Here is a 16,982-nt window from a genome sequence, read left to right on the forward strand (position 1 = left end):
CAGAAACATACAGTCACAGGATTTTCCAAAAAACCAAAATGACATTCCTTATAATGATTGATCCCCCAACAAACAGATTTAAGAAATGATTGACGGACTTCATCAAATAGACTGTTCTTTTTAAATCTGTCACATTTTTCAATTTTATTCTTAAAGCTCACCAGTCAACCTCATCAATAAAATCTGCTACTTCAGCGATATGGTAAGAAAAACGGAAACCATACATCTACTTTCACATTGGTTCATACAGAACTATTTGAGGAATGATCCGGATCATAACACACACAGTAAATAACTCAGTGTCTCACTGTAAAACAGCTTTTGTAATACTATTCTGCAAAGAACACAAGTGATGAACAGCTGCTTGTTTACATCATGCTGTGTGCAATGAACAAAACAAGCTGTGATTATTACTACTGATGAAAGGTCAACGGCCTGCCTGAAAAGTTTGTTGGAAATGCTAATGTGAGGTAGTGGGGGTGCAGGGCATGGTTGGCATGGAGATAGTGCCCAGAGAACCTTGAAATATATTAAGAATGCTAGTCAATAAATATTTAACATAACCATGCCGCTATGATTCTGCAATAGTTCTCAATCCAATTTTTAAAGGGACACTCCAAACACCTAAGTTGAAGCAAACAGTGTTTAGTAGTTAAATAAATGTTGCAATGGAATATAGATGGTCAAAGATAGTGTTTCACTTCCTCAATACCTTTTTGGCTGTGCTGCAATACATTGGGAGGACCCAGAACAAGATATCATTCCCTCGCATTCCCTGAGGAAGAAGCCCGTTGGAAAAAATCAAGACAATGTGGTTGGAAGTTAATCATAAAGTCAACAGCAAGAGCATCATGCTGCTGGATCCAAAGCAGGAAGTGGCTCGATGACCAAAATAGGTCAAAAAAGGCAAGAGCAACAGTATATCCATATATATTCTGCTGGACGTTCAACTCTCTGAACTACATTCTTAAGTTTATTCTAGTGCATGACTCTTCCCACTTGTTCAGATCTCTTTCTAAGCACTTCCTCATTATGCCATCTATCCATTCACTTTCCTGGCACTCAGCCTCAAATTTATGTGCTGCCATTCCTTTTGCTCATAGCCACTTCAACAAATTCTCTGTTCATCAGGGAACATGTTACTGAAATCTCTAATAGGTATCTTCTTCCTTTTTTGCTGTAGAAAAGAACTCAAAAAACACAAGAAATGGAGAACTGGAGTTGGCTCTCCAACTATCGTTGAGTCTACAGCTGGAGTGTAAGAGGCACTGGAGGCTAGTGCAGCAAGAGCAGCTGGTGGAGTTAGGGAACAGCAGTAGACTGTTAGCACTGAAGTGTTTGGGACTCTAGAAAATTCCTTCAAGTGGATGGAGAGGATTTACATGGGCATCACTGATGAAGTGCAGAATCATTGAGAAGCAGCAGAGATTGTGTTATGTACTGTCACACTTCTGAACACATTGTGGAATGATTGGCGGAATGTGCGCCTCAAATCTGACTGGCATTTTTTTTCAGGTGAGTGCAATGACAGTCTTCTTCTGTAGACCAAGTATACAACTGCACAGTGAGTCAAGTGTGGCCACTGAACCAGCGTAGGTGGAACAATCCTTATTTGGATTCTTATGGATTCAAAAACCTACAAAATGCTGGCAAACAACATTTCAACCATCATAGCAGAGACGTGAGCACCCTGCCTATACCTCTGCTGAAGTCACAGGGTTCATCTCACCAAAGCAATAAGGAAAGGAAGAGTAAATATACGTGCAATGGTAAAATACTGAGGATTCTGAAAAACTAAAACATGAAAATGCTGGTCTGGCAGGGTTTGTGGAGAGGGAAACAGAGTTAATGTTTCTAGTCCGGTATGACTGTTCTTCAGAAATGTACTGTTAATGTGCACCAAACGAAGAAACGATACAACTCAGTTTCTTTCTCTAAGTTACCTGCCCTGATGAGAGATGCCCAGAATTTTGCTTTTGTACTATTAGTACATCAGGATAAATTTCAACAAATAATTGTACTGCTTGCAGCTGGGAGCCAGCAAGGAAGATAAATGGTCTCAGGTGTTTGAACTTATCTTTTGTTCCTTATGAGATCATCTGTACTAATTAATCACACTTTATTACCTTCTAACAGTCCTACATGTGAAGAACAGGGACTTTCAGTTTCAGTTTTAACCACTAAAAATGATTATACATTTAATTATCCTAGTACAGAAGCCAGGCTGTCACTTTACATTGAGACACTGCTGTTGTCTCTGCACAGAATACAAATTGAAGTCTGGTATGTTACAGATAATTTCAAAGGCACTAATATGAGAATACTCACCTGCTTGGTGAATCCACTTGAATGCTCCTTGCATTTGACAAAGGATGGTTTAATATACTGATACAAGTTAAATGTTAAGTCCCCAATATTATTCTGTCCAGGACATTTTAAATGTTTTGTAATTCCACACATTGAGCTATAAATAATAATTTGCATTAATTTAGTAACTTTCAAAAGAAAAACATGTTTGTGCACTGGTTAGACATATAATCAAGAAAATTAATGCAAAATTAAAGATGGTGATATTTGAATGGGTCATCCATGTTGTGGTGAGAGGTTTGTTTTAAGGAGAGTCTTAACTGATGCAAGGTAGGGAAAAGGTAGAATGGTTGAGGTAGGGAATTCTGGAGTAAGTGGCCTTTTAGGTTGAAGGCAATGGTAGAGCAAATGGAGGAGCAGTGCACAAGAGACCATTGTCAGAGAATTGGGAAGTCTGGGGGAAGGTTAATAAGACAGAAAAGGCTGAGATCATGACAGATCTAAAAACGAGAAATTTAAACATGAAGCAAGGGTTAGTGGGACTTAATGGCCTGTAAAACATTTAATCAGCTGAAATTTACACTGAAGAGAATGAAGGCTCATTTCCTGAGCACTAGAGTAGTCAAAACTGGAGGAGATAGAAAATGAGGGCTTCAGCCACAAATGGGTGAAAATAGGGACAGAAGTGAGATTGCCAAAGTGGAACTAAACACTCTTTGTTATTGAGAGGCTATAATGTCACAAATCCTAGCTTAGGGTGAACAGGAGACAAAGGCTAAGAACAGTCTTGGTCATTAGAGAATAGTGGTAAGGAAGGGTGATGGTTTTTGCGACAAGGATATAGAATTTAAATAACAATATCATCTAAGGTTTTCCCAATGCTAAACTAGAGGAAATTTCAACTCCCAAAGAACTTTCTTCAGTTTTACAAAGTTTAGGAGGTAATATTCTTTGAGACAGAAATAATCAGAATGGTGCCTTGGGCTAGCTCCTTACTTGGATTTAGGGCAATAAGAAAATAACTTGCACATAGGAAACAGAGAATCACTTCCAGGAAAGGAATAGAATAGTTCATATACATTAAACTATAAAATTATCTGTTTATAGAATCATAGCTATTAATTGGCACAGGGTGTATTTATGAACATGAGAGCTAAGAAGTCCACATAGAAAGGAAAGCTCTATTTGCTGACTCACTGCAGATGGAATGAGTTATTTTTTTAAATACAAGCTAAAAACACTGAAATGTTTAGCAGCCCTAAAACTCTGTGAGACAAAAACAACGTTAATGTTTCAGGTTAGTGATCTTTAATCACCGATCTGAAACATTGGTGGGGGTGGGGGATGTGGGGTGGGGGGGGGGGGGGGGGGGTTATGAAAGGTCATCAAATACCAACGGTGTGGAAACAAGCCATTCCACACTGACCCTCAGAACAGCATCCCACCCAGACCCATACCTATACCCTTTCCCTGTAACCCTACATTTCCCATGGCTAATGCACCTAACCTACATATTCCTGAACACTATGGGCAATTTTGCATGGCTAATCCATCTAACCTGCACATTTTTGGAGTACCCAGCAGAAACCCGCACAGACACGCGGAGAATGTGCAAATTCCATATAGTTAGTTGCCTGAGGGTGGAATTTAGTCCGGGTCCATGGCACTGTGGGGTAGCAGTGCTAACCATTGATCCACCATGCTGTCCTTAGAAGGCATTTTATTTAGATCTCCCAGTTCAACAAATAAGTCAAACTTCCACATATTTATGTCACGTATAAAGACTTGAGGCATAATTTGCTGTAAAGTTAGCAAGAATGTTAGTTAAATGTAAAGACTGCACCTGGAGTATTGCATATGATTTTGGTCCCCTTGATTGAAGAGAGATGTAATTGTACTGAAGAAAGTTCAGAGGAGGTTCATTCGATTGATTCCAGAAATGAGGGCTTGTCTTAGGAAGAAAGATTGAGCAGATTATACCTATTCTCTCTGGGGTTTAGAAGAATGATCGAAGATCTAATTGATGTATTTAAGATGCTAAAGGGCTTTGACAAAGTCGGCATAGAAAGGATGTTTCTCATGTGGAACAATCTAGATCATGAGGTCACAGTTTTAGGATAAAGGGCAGCAGATTTAAAACACCAATCAGGAAAAACTACTTCTCTTAAAGGTAGTGAATCTGTGGAATTCACGAGCCCAGAATGCAGAGCATTCTGGGACATTGACTAAATTTCAAGAGGAGATAGATAGGTTTTTAATTAGTAAAGGGTTGTAAGGTTATGGAGAGCAGGCAGGAGAGTGGAGTTAAGGCTGAGATCAGCTATGATCATATCAAATGGCAGAGCAAGCTTGTGGGGTCAAACTGTCTTCTCCTGCTTCTAGTTCTCATGTTCTTAAATGTAGAACACAATGAAGAACAAGCGTGGTAAAACTTCATCGTAGCTATCATAGAAAATAGTCCAAATCATTTCTACAGTCACAATGTTATATTGTACCTGCTTTAGAACTTTGCCACGGACATAGGTTGTGATATCCAGGACTTAGCCTTCTTTAGTGTTGGGGGAAAAATATTGTGCCTGTTCTTGCTAAACATACTAGAAATGTTTTGTGTAGCCAGTTTGATAGCAGTGAGAGGGTTTGGGAATCCCCCACTTTCCCCCTGCAAGATAACTTATCTCCTTTCTTAATTTGTTTGCAAAAGAAGCTGCTTAAAATGAAAAAAGACAAAATTCTGCCCCTCGCTAAATCTGGACCAAGGGGTCATTCTTGGCTTCAACTCCAGCCTGAACCAGCAGGTGAGACTCAGTACTACAGGTTTTGTGCAAGATAAATGTAGAATACCATTGTCAGTCATTCAAAGTTAACTCTAAATTGGGGTGCACAAACTAATAGACCAAGGTGTTCCTTACTCCCTGATGCCAAATGCCTTACAGGCGAGACAGAGAATCCTTTCCCAGAGGACCATGGAGAGAACTCTGCCTTGAGGTGGTCCTACCATTTATGGATCTTACCCGATCATGTGGCCTTGCTGTTAGATGCCTTTTGAAATGACTGGGACTTCCGCTAAACCAAAGGGAAGAAATCAGTTCTACAAAAATGAAACACCAATTCAAATACCTGTTGAGGATCTGATGGAGGAGGCCATAATTGAAGATGACATTGACGGGATGCAGTCATCGTCCTGGGAATATCCAGCTTGAATGGCACGTAGATAACTGTGACTTCGTGTGCGAAAACAGCCAGGAAGATCTAAAGCATCCACTGCCTGTGATTCAATTTCTCCGAAAACAGACTCACAAACTGATTCAAACTGTCCATTCACCTCAGCTTCACTGACCTGAGAAACCAAATGAACAACAAAACACAAACTATCAATTGAAAGCACTTTATTTCCCTCTTACTTTGGAAACACAGAAACATGGATAGCATAGCTATTATTGGATAGTTAAATAACTGCCTTCGGCTAATGAAAACCAGGCTGGCCCTCAGGATATTACATGGATTTTAACTGATACTTTTGGAATATAATGTTTTACTTTGCATCAGAACAAAAATTCTCATGTTCCTGCCACTTTTTATTCCCACCTTCAACTTCAGTAGGCTTGTAACATAAGGTAATTTGCGAGATAAATAGTTTTCTGTATTTTTACTGAATGCAAATAAGAGATGTGACTGACAACAATAATAATGTGCACACATCATCCAGTGTATTTTCCACATTTACATCTTGAGCAACAGTCGAGATCATTGAAACCCTGTAATCAAATATTGCTAGGAGCATCAAAGGTGGTCCAGTGATGTTCCGAAATTCTCAGCTAAGTTTGCAAATTTGTTTAATTGCCTACACAGGCAGAAAAGAGAATGGATAGTATTTCCACTTTTATTATATGTAATACCTGGCTGTAGTGGGGCTGACTAAAACTGCAACAATGATGCGGCAGTAATATTGTTCCTTCCACCCAAGTGATAAAACATTAGCAACTAAAATCATCCCTTACTTTTCTAAGCTCCAGCAGATACAAACCTAGCCTGTTCTGCAGCAGTTTCAGGGCAATCCCCACTTTTAAAAGGAATGACTGAAAGAAAATGGCCTTTTGTGAAGAACTGGTCAACTAGCATCTGTGCAGGCAGGATTTCCAAGCAGGACTGCCAGAATAAGGACATAACTTCTTCTGGGGACAGAGATCCTCAGAGGTATGAGACAACTCGACCAACAAAACAGCACCTGCCAGCCATCGTATCAAGGGACAGGCACAGAAATGGTAATAACCCCCAAAACTGTGAACAATGAAGCCCATCTAGTGGTATAACAATTTACTCTAATCCAAAAACAGTTTGGGAGGCTCATAAAGTCATCACATTTTCAGTTAAATAAATTTGGGACGGTATTGACTCTTTTGTTTCCACGAAAAGAGAATAATCCAGCCCCAGCAATCACCAGAGACGTATATGAAATGGAATTATCTGAGGGGCGGAGCCAGCCAGCCCTTTGGAACTGCAAGGGTTAAAGGAACAGCAGGACCAGTTATCGGGGCTCTTTTCCTTTTTCACTTTTCTCGCTCCGTCTCTGGACACCAACCTTTTGGGGCTGAAGACGTCAATCCTGTCTGCGACCTCAAGAGTTCGGAAGTCCGCAACAACACCCGAGGCAGAGAGGGAGTTCAACCAGACAAGCAACAAGTCCCTCTGAGAACGTAGCAACCCTTTCCAGGCCTGAGACACTTGTACTCTGGGGTAGTTGGTTAGGCATGGGAGGAGGGCGATTGTGTAATACTTAAGGTTTAAGTACCCTATAAATTGTGTAAAGTTAAAGATTTACGTTGTGTCCGCACCAGTTTTCTTATGTTTTATATCATAATATGGAGTATAAGCTTCATCAAAGTATTGTACGGATTGGGCAAGTTGAATTCTTTGTGTAATAAAGTTCACTGGTAATTTTGAACTCATACTTGAGTCTGTCTGTGCTCCTTCTGGATACACAAATTCTGGCTGAGTTCACAGCAGATCCCAGACTATAATTCCAGTGTCAAGGACCGAAGGGTGATCCGGGCGATTTGAACCGCCCACTCAAGGGGTCTGCTGGCGAGGGTAAGCAGTTTGATCTCTCTTTTACAGGTACTGCCCGAGTGGATAGGTACCAGGTGGCCTTTGTCCCACCAACAAGAGAGGGACTCGCCCAGGCATTAGTGGCGGTTGCGATTACTGTGTGGAGATACGTTCGGACTCACTGGTCAGGCTATAAACAGTGAGTTTGGTTCAGCGGTCACTTCCCAGTGGAGTTGCCCTAGTGTAGCATTCCGGTTTCAGAGCCTGTTGGAGAGAGGCCACCACAGTAATCAGCAAACCCCAGACACTGCCCTGAGTAACGAAGTAAAGGAAAAAGGCCTCTCCACATTTCAACCTTTCCTCATAAGACAACTAACTAATTCCAGTTATTCATCTGGTAAATCTTTTGAGCTGTTTTAAATGCATTTAAATTAGGAGACCAATTCTGTCCACTTTACACCAGGTGTGATCTCACCAATGCCCTACATAACTGAAGCATGACCTCCCTACTGTCCAGGTCCCGCTTATTACCTATCACTAATTTTTCAGTGGGCAGTTAAGTGTCAACAACATTGCTGTGGATCTGGAGTCACATGTTGGCCAGTCCAGGTAAGGATGGCAATTTCTTTCCCTAAATGACATTAGTGAACTAGACAGGTTTTTCCGATATTAGAAAATAATTTCATAGTCATCATTAGATTCCTAAATGCAGATATTGAATTCAAATTCCAACATCTGCCATGATAGGGTTTGAACCCGGATCTGCAGAACATTAATGGATTTGTGGATTAATAGTTTATCGATAATACCACTGGACCATTATGTCCCCATATAAAATACAATATTCCATTAAGTTTCTTAATTGGTTGCTGTAGCTGCTTAGTAACATGTTGTGATTCATGTACCAGGTCACCCAGATCCACGTGCAGCTCAGTCCTCTGAAATCTCTTCCCATTTTTATAATACGCTTCATTATTCTTCTTCTGGTCAAAGTGGATAATTTCACACTTTCACACATTACACTTCATTTGCCATATATTTCCTCGCTCACCTAACCTATCTATAATCCCCTTGCTGGTTTCTTGTGTACTCTTCACAACTTACATTCCTGCCTGTCTTTGTGTGAATAGCAAATTTAACAACTATACTTTGGTCCCTTCACTATATTCTGTTCAATCCTTTGACTAACTGCTCATCTTTGCACAATTCAACATTTTCTCTAAATCTTGTTCAATGTTCTACATGTATGTCTAAGAAGTATATGTACACCTTGTCAAATCAAGGGGAGTCACTCAGACTTTGCTTTACTTGTTAATGGTTTCAAACATAATTGAGCCAACCAAGCTTCGTTAGACTCAAGATTATTGTATTTTGCCTCAGTTCCTGTTTCAATAACAAGATAAAAATTCAGAGGTTGTGCCCTGTAAGTCAATGAATGAGAATAAAGGTAATTTCAGTAATTTAAAACAGCCCCACCTAAATTCTGTGGAATTGATTTGATTAGACTTCAATGATGCAGCACAGATCAAAGCCATTTGGATCTTTGGTAAAGCTATCTAATCAATTCTAATCCCCTGCTCTTTCCGATAGTCCTGTATAGTTTTTTTTCCCTTCAACGATTTATCCAATTAACTTTGAATCTGCTTGAATGAAGCCCTCAGACAATAAATTACACTTACCATTTGTTGAATTTTCACCATATGTTGCTAACCTTTTTATTGTTCGTTAGATTTCCTAGTTCTGTATCATTAACAAACTTTGAAATCAAGGTCTGTATTCCCAGGACCCAGACCATTAAACATGGATACATAGAGAACAGAAGTCGGCCATTTGGCCCTGCTCTATCATTCAGTATGAGTATGGATGATCATCCAACTCCGTATTCTGTTCCTGCTTTTACTCCAATTCCCTTTGATTCCTTTAGCCCTAAACAATTTATATTTAAATATATCAGTTGAACAGTGGGTCTAATAACAGTACCTGGGGCTTTAAAAATGTGTACTTCCCTCTGGTCTGCTAAACGCCATTCACACTATTCAAAAAGAAGAACATTGCAAATGTTGAAAAACTGAAAAAAAAACCAGAAAAGAGGAAGCTATTCAGTAGGTCAGGCAGTATCTGAGGAGATCCCACTGACTTGAAATGTTAAATCTGTTTGTTTCCAAAGTTCGGCCTACTGAATATTTTCAGCTTTTACTGTTTTCAGTTACACCACTTCTTATTTTCTGTCATTTAACCAGTTTGTATCTGTGCTGCCACTGTCCCTTCAATGTTGCTAATAAATCTATTATGTAGAACTTTGTCAAACATCTTTTGATAGTCCATATTCACAACATCAAGCACACTATGCTTATCCCTAAATACACTGAGCAATATTGTTTTCATCTTTACAACTGAAGTCAAACTCAGAAACAGAAATGTAAGGCATTGGATTAAATTATCAGGATTCAATCCCATCAAAATTTACAGTCTTCTAATAATCGCTTTGTAGTGGTAAATAAAGACATTTTATTTAACGAAATTCACTGTAATATATTAAATTTTTAAAAAATGTTTGCTTGCTTTTCGCTCTTTAAATCATCATTCATGACTTGGCATGGTGCTAGCTGCAGTATTTGTTATGGTGATTGTGGTTCAGAGATTTAATTGGTTTGGCTGAAACCAAATTAAGTCACAAAACAGACCAGACATTTCAGGTACAACTCTCCCCATCATTATGACAAGTTTAAATAATCCTACATTACAGTATAGGGTATCTGGCTCACAATAAAGTTTCACTTAACACTTGCATTGGAAATATCTTATGATATCAAGAATTCCTCACGAATACAAGTTTTAGATTAGATTAGATTACTTACAGTGTGGAAACAGGCCCTTCAGCCCAACAAGTCCACACCGACCTGCCGAAGCGCAACCCACCCATTCCCTTACATAACACTATGGGCAATTTAGCATGGCCAATTCACCTGACCTGCACATCTTTGGACTGTGGGAGGAAACCGGAGCATCCGGAGGAAACCCACGCAGACACGGGGAGAACGTGCAAACTCCACACAGTCAGTCGCCCGAGTCAGCTGAAGTCTTCGCCTGATGAAGGAGCAGCACTCCAAAAACTTGTGACTTCAAATAAACCTGTTGGACTATAAACTGGTGTCATGTGACTTCTGAATTTATTAAAATTGAAGCATGCTTTTCATTTAATCCAGTAGAACCAGCTAATCTGGGTAAACTGAAATCACCATGGTTCTTTCTTAGTGACGTGTTAGCAGTTGTAAGCACTTTTAGCAAGATTGGTGCAATGACATGTCATTACAATCAACAATTATTGGATCTGCATTTGTAAGTATTTAAATAAAGGATCACTTACATACCTTAAAGTAAAAAATGCTAAATTTCATTTTGCTAATGAAATCTGATTTTTAGTACATGATGACACATTGTTGTATTGTTCAAGGCTTTGGCTTCACAGTTTTAATTTTGCCCATTTATTAACTCTTGTTTGAGTTGGATTGGGGCTGGGAATGCTTTTGATGTTGTCTACATAAAAATGCTGACATTGAGAAGACTATTTTTCTGTGGGTTAGGCCTCACCTGACTGACGCAGCTAGCTTGGCTCAGCGTGCTCACAGCTCTCATATAGCTCTGATTTCTTGAGCGAAACTTGGGAGAGTTCTCATTGGTGGCAGGATCTAGACTGTGGTTGATGGTCACTTCAATTGCAGATTGTAGGTAGTTCTGGCTGCAATGAAAAAAGAAATCATGTTTGATCCACAAAGTCAGAGAAGGAAAGAGTGAAAAAGAGACATTGTTCATGACCGTTGGTCATCCCAAAACACTTTACAACCAATGAAGTACTTCTGAAGTGTAGTCATGTTGTAATGCAATTTTGCAGTGCAATGAGATTGAATGAGAATATTTACAGTAAATGCCGAATTCAATTCAACCTGGAAAAGTAAAACCTATGCCAGATTTCTTTACTTGTGTAGTTTTACAAAAAAACAACTGGATCCATTTATTTTCTTTATTATCACTGAGTAAAGTATAATATTATTGCATTTCTTAAACAAATACGTTTGCTTCCTTTATCCTGCTACTTCAAGAAGTTGTCGGATGATACTTGGAAGCATCAACGTCTGTATAAAATTCAAATCATTACCAACAACTCAGACTGTATTATGTTTTTGGATATTCACCGTTGATGTAATTGCATTATTTACAAAGTAAAGTATATGAACAATAAGCAAATTGAGTTTGCACAAGAGGAGATAACATTAAAAAAGTTGGAGCATAACCTTGCTCTGATGGCTAACACAAGTGTGTGATATCAGAGGAAACTTCTCCAGATTATTTCAGGAGCAAATGTTATCCCATTGAGCAGGTAACCATCCTTTAAATTCCCATTACACTACTGAGCCACGATAAACTGGCGAAAATTTGTGGCCCTAACTAAATGTTGCAATTCTCAGACTTGTGTTCAAGTTCTTCTATAGTATAACCCCTTCCAATCTCCAAGTCTTTGGAAAACTCTGTGTTGCTCTAATGCTGTTCTACGACCCAGACTTTCTTTGCACCACCACTGGGGTCATGTTTTCAGTTATGTAGGCATTAAGGTTCAGAATTCCCTTCCGAAGTCTCCTTTCCTCTCCACCTCTCTTTCCTTTTTGAAAAAGTACTTCATAAAATCTATTTCTTTGACAAAGCTTTTCTTAATTTAATTGAATATGTGACTCAAAGTTAATGTTTCTCTGATTCAGTTTCTGTGGTGTACCTTTGAGTTGTTTTACGATGTGAAAAGGCAATATAATATTAAAATAATACAATATTTAAATTTAGGTAAAGGGGCAGTACAAAGACATCTGGGTGTTCTTGTACACCAGTCAATGAAGGTAAGCATGCAGGTACAGCAGGTAGTGAAGAAGGCTAATAACATGCTGGCCTTCATAACAAGAGGGATTGAGTATAGAAGCAAAGAGGTTCTTCTGCAGCTGTACAGGGCCCTGGTGAGACCACACCTGGAATATTGTGTGCAGTTCTGGTCTCCAAATTTGAGGAAAGACATTCTGGCTATTGAGGGAGTGCAGCGTAGGTTCACGAGGTCAATTCCTGAAATGGTGGGACTACCTTACGCTGAAAGACTGGAGCAACTGGGCTTGTATACCCTTGAGTTTAGAAGACTGAGAGGGGATCTGATTGAGACATATAAGATTATTGAAGGATTGGACACTCTGGAGGCAGGAAACATGTTTCCACTGATGGGTGAGTGCCAAACCAGAGAACACAGCTTAAAAATACGGGGTAGACCATTTAGGACAGAGATGAGGAGAAACCTCTTCACCCAGAGAGTGGTGGCTATGTGGAACGCTCTGCCCCAGAGGGCAGTGGAGGCCCAGTCTCTGGATTCATTTAAGAAAGAGTTGGATAGAGCTTTCAAGGATAGTGGAATCAAGGGTTATGGAGATAAGGCAGGAACAGGATACTGATTAAGGATGATCAGCCATGATCATATTGAATGGTGGTGCAGGCTCGAAGGGCAGAATGTCCTACACCTGCACCTATTGTCTATTAGGAGCTTTTGTTGCTATTGTTGAAATGATGAGTAAATTTAATGCTCAGTTCTAGTGTTCCTCAGGCCACCCTTCTGAAAGATGCCTTCTGTATTTGCCAAATACCCATCTGTTTCATCAGTTTAGACTCTGATCATACAAATCAGGGCCCTACTTCAAAAACAGCCGCAAAACTCTTTTAAGCTTATATTTAATGAATCCAGAAGGAAGCCTGATGTTTATTGCCAGGTGACTTGGTAAACACTTTATGGCCCTGAAGTTTATTTGTACATGCCTCATTCCTCCTCCACCCCTCCCCCACCACACATTCCCCACCCTCACTGCCAAACAACATCAAAAACTATATTGCAAAAGCTCTTTCACATGTCTTTTATTTTATACTTTTGTTTTCTGCTTTACTGTTATTTTATAAATTTAGAAAGATAATGAAAGAAGTTGCTATGCACCATTGCTTGGTTTGATTCTTATAACATTCACTGATGCTTTTCAAGAGACTGGGATCGAATTGAACCACATGCTGCAAATTGATCTCAAACCAAACAGGCACATCACTACTCGTTTCTGTCAAAGTCAGTACAGACTACAAATTCCATGTTTTAAGTTGCTTTCAAGCTTCCTCAGGGGGCACTAATTATGTAAAGCAATCAGCAATTCCCAGGTATTCAAAGTGAAAGCTTACTGTGTTGTTTGCAAAAAGAATATCAGTGTAACACATCACCTCTGGACAGTCAGTAAAAGTACAGATGGATTGTACATACTGGCAAAATGGAGGGATTTCCCAGTGTGCCAAATGTAATTGGTGGGATCCAGATGATCTATATTTATAATCTGTAAGACTTTAAGTATATTGATATGCACATTACCAATGTCCTGATTCAAGGCATCGGTCATAATCTTGAGGAAAATCATATTTTTGTCATTATATGAATAAAAGAGATAAAAGTTGGCTACCAGACAAGAAAGGTTGTTGTTATATCCACAGCTCATGATATCGTTTAAACAGCCCCTAGTCTGCACAGTACAAGTATTACAAACTGCAACTGTACAATTATACTAAAACATGCCAGATGTACTTTCATGTATCATTTCAAATGCCTTGATAGGTCATGAGATTTATTGGAAGATCAAGCAAAAGTATCTGGGATCTGCTCAATGCTGTATTACAACTCTCAGTAAGTACCCTCAACAGCAGGAGCCTGGAGATTTAACTTTTGAACAAGAGAAAGCTATGTAAAGGGTTCCTTCTACCTTATTATACATTGCATTTAGCAATAGATTCAGAATACTTTACCTAACATGCGTGATGTATATGCATGCACATATTTACATCTGGTCACTCGTGTGTGTATGTGTCTCTTTTGTGACATGAATCCTAACCTACTGCTTTGTCTTTATTCTCTTCTTTGAGAAGTCAGTGAATGACTGCAACCTCTGTGTTACAGGGAGATATTAGAATACTTGACAGTGGTTTAAATGGTCAAGTCGCCCAGATGGCTTTGCATTAATGTTTAGACAGCTTGCAAGGCAGAGTAGAGGTGAAATATAGTCCCTGCTGCTGTCATGAATAATAGACCTCTGAGTGACAGAAAATGCTAAAGTTAATTTCATTGTAACTTTTAAGATCAAGAGATGTCTCTGACCTTAGCATGAAGGCTATTTATGAAGAAATCTACATACTTTAGAAGACTGGGAGCTAAGACTTGGAGACAGAATGCGAGGCTGCTATATGATATTTAATGCTCACACACTGTAGGAACAAACTGTTGCACAATGGCACTGAGTGGGATTTAAAACCCAAGAGAAATTTTTATCTTAGAGACAGGGATCAGGATTCCAGAGATTTGTAAACAGTGCAATCCCATCTCCTGACTGGTGGTGCCCAATCACATTAACTTCATGGTAGGGAGACAAGAATGCACTGGAATAAAGATGATATTTAGGTGATTCAACCTTTGTCTCCCTTCCTCCTTTTTTTAAAGTGCTGCCATTTTGATCTTTTTTCCTCAAAGTTCCAAAACAATGCAACAGCTTATAAAACAATAATTACTACTCCTAGAATTCGAGGAAATCAGCTCCAACACTGAAAATACCTCAAAAAAGGAGCAGCTCTTACAGCCTCAATTTTTTTCGTCCTCCATCTTGGATTACACTTGATAGTCATTTTGGCAACCCCTGCTGAGTTGAATACACTAAATGGGTTTCAAATTCAGCCAAGCATTCATGATGATCGTCCATTGCAGAATAGATCATCAAAACCCCATGTTGAACTCATTATACTCATGCCTTTGAAGACAGCCAGAAGTTCAGCTGAAATAACTCCCCAGAGGTGAGTATCCCATCACCAAGACATCTTTTACTTACATGTGGAGAGTCCTTAAAACTGATCTAGTTCCCTCAGAGCCAGTTCTCAGACTGAACAGAATCTCTGACATTCACGTTTATATATATATTTCTTTTTTGAGAAGATTCTAATCTCCAAGCTATACAATATATATTTTTTTCTTTTCTGGAGATTCTAATCTCCAAGTTATACTTGTTTTTAATATAACCCCTACACTACCGCCTAACAGTGGTAGTGCTTATTTTTCCCCAGCACCCATGTGACACTCCTGTTTTTTTTAATTAACCAATTCACAGTTTACAAAACAATTAACATTTACAGCTGTATACAGTGAAACAGCAATTTTACAAGGGAGAGGAATGGCAAAGCCAAGTCCCAAACACTTACATTCAACCGGTTTTCAGGGAAATGAGGACAAAACTCAAATCCCTATACTCCTGTTTATTTTTTTTTCCTGTTTAAAATATTTTATTAAACAAATTACAAAACAGTTTACAAATAACAGTTAACATTTACAGCTGTATACAACAACAATTTTACAAGGGAGAGGAGCAGCAAAGCTAGGCCCCAAACCCTACCATTCAACCAGTTTTCAGGGAAATGAAGACAAACCTCAAATCCCTATACTCCTGTTTATATTGTCAGCCAGAGCTTCCTGATTGGACCAGATTAACAGCCCCAATCAGGGAATCCAGGCTGATCTCATTCCAATTACCACACAGCCAACTGTTAATGATTTGAATAAAGCGATTGATGGCTGAGTAGAATCTCAAAAATAGTGAAAGATCAGCTATCAGTCAACACTTTCAAACACCAAACATACAGTTGAGTTGAATATGAAGGTAAACATGAAAGCCAAGGGGAAATTCACACAATCATTTCCAGATTTCACTATTGCAAAATGTAGACCAGCTCTTTATCAAGTAGATAATAAATTCCATTGTGTTATGTTGCATTAACACTGTGCTAATTGGGATGAGAACAATTGGAAACTCAAAACATGGAATCAATGAAGCACTGACAGCCATCAGCAACAGCAAAATGGTATTCAACTACAATCTGTAACCTATTGGCTTGGCATATTCCCCACTTCACCATTACCATCAAGCCGGGAGATTAATCCATTCAATGAACATATTTAATATGTACGAGGTCATCCAGCAGAGGCATCAGACACACCTAAAAAGCTGGAAATGCTGGAAGACAGGGCTATTTGAATGCAAAACAGCTGAAACAGCGTGCATAGATAGCTATGTGATCCCATAACCAACAGATATAAGATCTGCAGTCCTGCCTCATCCGATCATGATTGCTCATGGATAAATAAATAGCTAATTGGAGGTGGAAACTCTATAAATATTCTCATTATTGAAGAGACTCATACATCAGTCCAAAAGACGGGACGGAAGTATTTGCTCTCATGTTCAGCCAGAAGTGCCAAGCGTACGATCCATCTTGGTCTCCTCCTGAGGTTCCCAACTTCACAGATGCCAGTCTTCGAACAATTTGACACTCCAATTGATATATAATGCAGAGACTCTGGGCCCTGACAACACATTCTGGCAAAAGCACTGAAGGCTTATGTGTCCTAATAAATCATGCTCCTTGCCAAGCTGTTCCAGTACAGCTAAAACATTGGCATCTATATGACAATGTGGAAAGTTGCTTGATGTGTGCACAAGAAGCAGAACAAAATCAATCCGGCCAAACATTGCCCCATTAGC

The 16,982-nt window shown here is 39.2% G+C and overlaps 1 protein-coding gene across 10 annotated transcripts in view; it reads right to left on the bottom strand.

Moving 5' to 3' along the window:
• dlgap2a (discs, large (Drosophila) homolog-associated protein 2a) overlaps nt 1-16,982 on the bottom strand; it is a 961,527-nt gene that overhangs the window by 72,523 nt on the left and 872,022 nt on the right. For all 10 annotated transcript variants that reach the window (XM_072560917.1, XM_072560918.1, XM_072560915.1 and 7 more), the window contains 2 exons: nt 10,945-11,092; nt 5,425-5,644 (listed from right to left, as the gene is read on the bottom strand). In XM_072560917.1, coding sequence (XP_072417018.1) covers nt 5,425-5,644; nt 10,945-11,092 — 368 coding nt within the window. The remainder of the gene's footprint in view (nt 1-5,424; nt 5,645-10,944; nt 11,093-16,982) is intronic.

This window comes from Chiloscyllium punctatum, chromosome 3 (genome assembly GCF_047496795.1).
Source record: "Chiloscyllium punctatum isolate Juve2018m chromosome 3, sChiPun1.3, whole genome shotgun sequence".
NCBI lineage: Eukaryota > Metazoa > Chordata > Chondrichthyes > Orectolobiformes > Hemiscylliidae > Chiloscyllium > Chiloscyllium punctatum.